The 7798-nt window shown below is 37.9% G+C and overlaps 1 protein-coding gene across 1 annotated transcript in view; it reads left to right on the forward strand.

Moving 5' to 3' along the window:
* The first annotated feature begins 1039 nt into the window (after positions 1-1039).
* Positions 1040-7798, forward strand: part of gro (TLE family member transcriptional corepressor groucho) — a 47511-nt gene continuing 40752 nt past the window's right edge. Inside the window, 3 exon segments of the mRNA XM_018539490.1 lie at positions 1040-1144; positions 4641-4747; positions 5286-5349. Of these exon segments, the coding sequence (XP_018394992.1) occupies positions 1040-1144; positions 4641-4747; positions 5286-5349 (276 nt within the window).

Consider the following 7798-nt stretch of genomic DNA (forward strand, 5'->3'; position numbering starts at 1 on the left):
TGCATAATAGCTTGAAGAAAATCAGGGGTGACCTTTTAAAATATATTTAAAAAGTTAGTTTTGTTTAAAAAACAGTATTTGGTTAAATTAACAAAAGGTGAAATATATATATATAGTATATATTGCAGAATATATGCAAATGTAAAAAATACTACGTAACTTCTTCCGCATATTGGCTCCTCAGTGATACTAAAATAAAAGTAATACTAAAAAGTACATGCAATTTAAACTATAGATTATATCTACACTAGCCTCAATATTAGATACTTTCCTCTAATAAATAAAAAAGAGAAAGAGAGACATATGAAATTGGAATTACATAAAATATGTTTTCTGTAAAGTTTTATATCAGATTGTATGGGTTATGAATGTTTAAGAAATATATTGTGAACCAAGTCCCCTTCTTGGCTGTTTTTGTAAAGCTGAAGTGTAAATAAATACTACTATATAAAATATATTTTCTCTGAATTACATATGAAATGATGTAGGCATCAAAGAAATTTTTTAAGAAGCGAAACAAGTCACGTGGTAAAGTATATATCACAGACATTGCAACAAACAGTACAGTAAAACAGACTCCTGATGTAAAAAAAGTCCTTAAAAATCATGTGTTCTTGTTTTCAATGTATTTACCGTCGATGGAGAAAAGAGAAGGAACGATTTATATCCGATGTGTCCGTTCCTCGTGGAAGTATGCGGGATACCTTAAGAGGCTCCCGCTTACGTCATCCGATCTTTGGGCCTCGTACCCGGGGCTCTCCAAAGACCTATTACCTTATTTACGATTCGCACGGCCATTATCTCCTGGCAACAAAGTGAACCAGCCGGTTTTTCGATACTATCCGCGTGTGTATACCCGCCGGTGTGAAAGAAAAAGGGGAACCCTTTTCGCGGACGAGAAACGAGCACAAAAGACACGCACAACACAGCCGTGGTGCAGTTTTGCGGTCGTGGCCGCGCCGCCGAGAACGGAGGAGGACTTTTGTCTTCGTTTCTTAATAACACGCGCGTCCATACGGAGACACCGCGTGGGGCGACCATGGCAGAGCTAAAAGTGCCTGGCAAAGCTAAAAACACCACTCTGAGATATTATCAAATTATGGATACGAAATTAGGAACGAAAATATTAGAAGGGATTATTTATGTGAGATAACACGACCGGTATTTATTTACGTCATATTATTGCGAAATGCAAAAATTATATTTCAACTGTATGGTATAATAATAAATAAAATTAATTAGGTCATGATTTTTTTGTAACGCTATTTCGATGAAAGCATTTCGCGCGTTTGCTTTTAGAACGTCGGAGTAAAAGTAGCAATTTCGGTAACGGTAAATAAGTAACCATCGCAGAATAATGATCTCGTCGACAGACAGGTCTCTAATTTTGGAGTATACGATTTAAGTTTCTGTTCAAGTATTTATAAGTCATCAATATTTACGTCAGACGTACGCTACTATACTGATGGCACAATCGATCTTTTTAGTATATTTTAAAATCTCTTTATACAATTGTTACGTTATTTCGTTATTTTAATTTCAAGTTCTTCGAAAAAACACGAGTACAATGAGACAAGTGGAAGAAAGTGGAAATACCATCCATTTTTCACATTGAAAAAAAGTCATTTAATCAAGGTTGCCACAAAATTAGAGATAAAATAGAGAAATATCCAGGAAATATTGAAAATAGAGTAATTAGAGAAGAATTAGGAAATTTTGCACAAAATTTTCTGGAAAATTAAAATTCTTGACTTTAAAGAATTTTAATTTGCGTACATGACACGCAGTTTTGGAATACCACTAACTTTGAACTTGACAATTAAAAATGCAAACAGTGTCGGCAACATTAATAGTAATTTATGTTAAATTAATCTCTCGAGAAAATACTTGATAGTTTCTGGACGGAAATACAAAAAAATTCAAAATATTATTGAAAGTCAGAGAAATTCATCTAAAAATCGGGAAAAATGGAATTTTTGAAATGAGGAATTTGCAACAACTCTGTTAATGAATAAAAAATTGTAGCTTTTATCGACGAATCTTTAGTTTCGTGATGATTAAAACGCAGAGGTAGGAATATTTTCGCGTGAACACGACTGTTGATGTTTGCCGACTCGCAGAGTCATACTACGTTAATTTCAGCCGATGGCTCGCGGTGACCGTCGCTGTTATGGGAGAGCGAGGAAGAGAAAGAGATAGAGAGAGAGAGAGAGAGAGTTTCGATGAAAACGAATTTGTCGTTGGCCGCGATGCAACACGATGCGTCGCACTGCGGCGCAACAACCTGTTCGATGACTTTTCCGTTTGATGATTGCAACAAGTGAGGCCCACCGCCACCGTGCTCTCTCCCGCGTTCTCCCAAACCATTTTACCACCGACTGCCACTCCCCGTTTCGCATTCAACAAGTGGCCAAATCATTCAGCGCGGGGCGACGATCTCTCGAAAAATCGGAATTTTTGTGGACGCTGTCGTTTAGCCAGTCATCGATCGATCTATCAAAATGAGATGGGAGCTCCTCGCGGTGGCGGCGATATGGCATGTCGCGAAAGTCTGGGTGTTCCGAGAAGGGATCGTCAACGCTGCCGCTGAAATTGCAATTCTATATAGCTTATTTTTGCAGTAGCCAATTTCTATTTTCGTAAAAATCCACACAGATACATGCCTTCATCCGCATAATAATAGTATTCGGCGGTTCGCTCTTAAGAGATCCGTGCGAGACGCATCCTTTCGAAATTCGATTGACGCTCTTTCGCCGCAACGTAATCATTACTGTCATCGGAAAGCGCCGATCTTTTCCTCCGTAATTTTAGTCGGCGCGCCAAGTGCTATTGGTGGTGTGTGTGTGTGTGTGTGTATGTATATATATCCGACGCGCTCTCTTGCCCTCTCTTTCTCTTTTACTGAAGAGAGCGGTAGTGGACTCGAACGAATCTCGTGGTATCTGGTGGAATGGGTCTCATTAAGGACGCCTTCACAGCCCTTCATCCTTGGCTCTTCAGGCCCGCGTTTTCGTCCCTTCATCTCTTTCTCGCCTTCTCTCGCCCCTGCTTGGAAACGTTCGTCTTTTATACCTGGCTGCCCTTTGCTCGCATTTCTGGACTTGATCCTGTGTGTTTGCGTGCGTCTTATGTGCTTCGAAGGTCATTCGACGTAGCTGGTTCCTTGTCATCTTCGACTTCAAGCACGTCGCAACTTAATGTGTTTTCAAAGGTATCCGACGAAACCAGGAAATCTCTTGCGCTTTTTGACTAACGGTCTGCCACAAATTCTTCTCTGTCGTAGTTAAAATTTAAATTCTCTCTTTGCAATATTAACAAATAAAATCTTAACATCCGAACAAATCATTGCAATTGTCATACTATTAACGATAATATATGTGTAATAATAATAATTTGCAATATAAGTTATATGAATAAATCTAGTTAGTGAGGAAAGGGCAAATAAGGTCGAGTCTAGATTTTGACGCTCAATAATATTTTTTATGCAAATTCCATAAATTTTGTAAATGCATCTTTTAGTGTATAAACTGCGCGCCACTTACTGTCGGACTTGAAATGCAATCGTAAACTAAAGCTAAAATAATATTACACGATTATAAATTGATTGATTTGATAATGGTGCTATTAGCATCTTAATAATGATTTATCTTCTTTGAACGAAAAGTTATAAGTATATTAGGATCGTACATATAACATGTGTACATAATATATTTTATAAATTATACATGTGTATTATTTATAATATACATACTTATTTAAACAGTTCTAATCAAATATTTATTAAGTATAAATATGTATTTATTTGATATCGAAATCATTAATTCGATTTAACTATAGTTTTTTATTGAGTAGATTTATTTTACTGCAAATAAAAATGTTTATTTAGTACTATTCAAAAATATATTAAGTTTTAATAAAAAATAGATGAAATAGTACAGGACTCTTAATATTCTCAAAATATAAAAATACTTATCTATATATAGTATAAGAGTCAAGAATGATAAAATAAAAAATATAAAATAAAATGTGTCTATATATTTTAAAAAATAATAATAAAACAATTAAATAATATTATAGGCCCACTGCATGTTTCGGCTTTATATTAAGCCCTCTTCAGATACAAAATATTATTACGCAAATTGCAAATCTTATACGCTCTATATATAAGATTTAATAATTTTTTTAAATATAATATATAGTAATATATACACAGATACATAAAATATCGAGTAAGCGAAGAATACCAAGCAAACTGAAATTTGTTTTCAAGAGCACAGATAACGTATATAAGTTTTTTATATAAATATTATCGCGATTTGTGATAACGAACATTTTCCCGTACTGTAGTAATAAGCTGCCTGCGTCTGTAACCGCAGATACAGTTAGTTCATTTATTCGTATTAATAGCCAGAGATCCGCACGTGAATGGCTGACTGGCCCCGAAGCTAAAAAGATTAAATACAATGCCACAAAGTGACGGCAGGCTGCTTGTCGCGGATGCGGCTTGTTCGTCGCGCGAGTGCGTTCCGCGCACGGTTTTAACGCCCACGTGCGCACATATCCTCTATCGCGTCCACATTGTCGTGTATACATAGCTAATTGAATCCCTTCGTTTCTCCAATCCTTTTTTTTCCTTACAGGGCGGCGGCGGTAGCGGCGGGGCTGCTGGCGGGCTGAAATTCACGGTGGCGGACACTTGCGAGAGGATCAAAGAGGAATTCAATTTCATCCAGCAGCAGTACCACTCGTGAGTATCTCTCTTTCTTTTCCGCGCTTATTTTCCTTTTAGTTTTCTCTTTCTCGCCATTCGCCCCCGTTTCTCGAGCATTTCTATTTTCTTTTAGTCCTTCTCTTTTCGTTTTCTTTCTATTTGCTCCGCCTCGTGTTTCCTCGAATTTTCGCGATTATTCAAGACGACGAGTTTTTCTCCACATTTTTCCTCGTTTTCTCGCGGCTGATCTCGATGATGCTTCGATTATCGATTGATTCACAATCATTCGATGCATGTTGCGTTTTACTCCTACTTCGATAAACGAGATCTCGTCGTCGTGTATATTAAAGCTTAGGTTTCCACTTTAAACGTCTCTGGACGGAAAAGTATTGAATTTAGAGAATCATATACATTAAGATTTTTATTCGGGACATGGAAGATATAACAACATATTTCAATTTCAATCAATTTAACCGAGAGATACATTTCTATATGATCTGTATGGGATCCTTTATTTTATTATAGCGTTATCTATCTTGTTCTACCCAATCGTTCCTGATTTTTTTTGTTTCAGACTGAAGCTCGAGTGCGAGAAGTTAGCTAGTGAGAAGACCGAGATGCAGAGGCACTACGTTATGGTAAGGCACTTTGTAAGTTCCTTTTTGTGTCTTTCCTCTCTTCGATCGAGTCTCGTTACCTCTTTCGTTTCGCAAGTCGAGAGCGAACCAAACCAAGAACAACTCCGACAACAATTTAGTTCCTTAATCGTGAAAATGTCGACGATACTCGCAGCTATGCTTCTCAGTGTTCGATAATCCTTTTATGCGCGAAATGCAACAACAAGCAAACAAGCTCCGATAGAATATCGTGAGAAACTTTATACTAAAAGTAAGGGAAAAAGTATCGTTACTTTTCCCCGAGTTTCGGCGAATATTTAATCCAACGTTTCCCACAACTTGTGCAAAATGCATAGAGTCGTTAAAAATAAAATCGAAATTCGATTATCGGTTTTGCGTGCATCGCGAAGAAACTCTTCGAGGAGTCTCTCTCGACTTGCATTCGTATTGGCACGCGAGAATGCATGCCAGGCACACGATATTTATCGATAATGCGAGCATGAAAGAATAGGATATTACATAAATGAGGGAAGAGTGCAAGCCGTTCTCTCTGGGAAAAGCGATTGATATTATTTTCGCTTCATATTGCTGGTCCCTCTTTGATTTAGTTCTATCAGCGTGAAGGCAATTAGTCCAGCCAACCGTACTAATCGTATCGTCATCGGTAAGGAGCTTAACTTGGACTTACCTATATTAAAGTGCAGTACTAACATGGTCCAAAGTATTCGCCACGAGTATCCGTCTCTCCGTTGCTCTCTTCTTCTCTACCTCGCGGCAAGCTGGATGTTATTATTGCCATTTCTACGATAGATTTTTTTCTTTACGAAACTATAAAGTTACGTTACACGCGAAAAGTTGCCTGAAATTGAGGCAATTATCATTTGTATACACATACATTTCTATTATGTTTATATATATATTTGAAATATTATTTTTAAGACAAAATTATTATTGTTATTATTTGACATTTTGAATAATGCTAATTATATTAAATTGGATTACGGCTTATGCTGAAAAATATGGTCCCTGTCTTCGTTTCAAAAGCAATATACAGACACGATGTGTTGATACCGGAAATTGAATGCTCTGAATGAAATATTGGCTCGCCCGTTTCATCGTGAATAGCTGTTGCAAAAAGTCATGCATCGGATAACAGTCAAGCGCTTTCTTAGAATTCGCGTATAAAACGCTTTAAGTACGACGCATAAAATTGTGAAGTAAGTTCTAATATGTAACCTTTTCTTAATCTTTTTTTTCAATTGCGAAACAATCGTCGTAGATTTCACTCGAGAAGTAGAAATACTTCCGAGTGCTCTGCATATATTTCTCGTCTTTCACAGCAAATCAAACTTGCGAGAGACACAGTGGCTCGACTGCAAATGAAAATAAAAATCAAGCAGGATCGGGACAAAATCTTTTGTCCCGATACAAATTCAACATTGTACGGGAATGTATTCTCGCAGGTACCGGGCTTATATGTTTCTGTAAACCGCTTTCGAGATACGAAAGCGAACAACACGGATTGGAGGGTCAATAACCCTGTTATGTTCAATAGACGCAAATTTCAGCGGAGCTAAGGGCACATTGTGTATGTTTACTCGGTTGCTTTTCAGAATTCTATGATTATCTGTACAGAGATTGCAACCAATGTATCAATAAGTTTAAAACTAATCATTATAATCTGCGCTATCACGATTGGACCTAAGGATCCCAAGTATAGAATTGTGTGAAAATTACTGAAGTTTTGTAAAGAATATTCTCTCTGGTAATCATTAGTCTATTTTAGTTAATGTTTTCGTATCTTTTTCGTTTCATACTTGACAGAATATTTAATCATCGGTTTTTTTATTTTAATATCAAGTAATTGCGAAAATGCATCGTTGTAATTTTTGAAACGTTCCATTTCTATCCGCTAATTCTCGAGATAAGTTCAAACGGAGTGCTTCAATACTGGCAGCTATAGGATTTGCGCGCTTAATGCATTCCTAAGAAATGTAAATCCAAATTCACGCGAACGCGAAAGGCCGATGGTGTTTTGCATGCGAAAATTGCGCTCGTTTTACACGAGCTCCATTTACACCGTTAAAACACGCGACTTTAAGAAGCGCTCCGGAAAATCAACCGCGTTCGGCAGATCGATGTCGTCGCCGTAACATCGGCATCCTTGAATTCCGAGATCCTACACCACTGTCTGCTGTACGGCCGATCGTAATTGTCGCGAACTATACTGTCTCTGTAAACTGCTACACCGATGTGACACCGTGCAAGCAACCAAGCAGCAAGCTGGGCCGAGTGGAAGGGAGTCGGGGGTGCTAGAGGGAGTGGATAAGGGGGGGGTCGGAGGTGACAGAGGGGTTGATGGGGGTTGGGAGTTGAGCCGGTAATCGATATCTCCAAAGTAAACGAAGAGAGAGAGATAGAGAAGGGGGGTGGCAACAGGAGGAGCAGTTGGACGAGGCCGCGGCGAGGG

Source organism: Cyphomyrmex costatus, unplaced genomic scaffold (assembly GCF_001594065.2).
Source record: "Cyphomyrmex costatus isolate MS0001 unplaced genomic scaffold, Ccosl1.0 scaffold216, whole genome shotgun sequence".
NCBI lineage: Eukaryota > Metazoa > Arthropoda > Insecta > Hymenoptera > Formicidae > Cyphomyrmex > Cyphomyrmex costatus.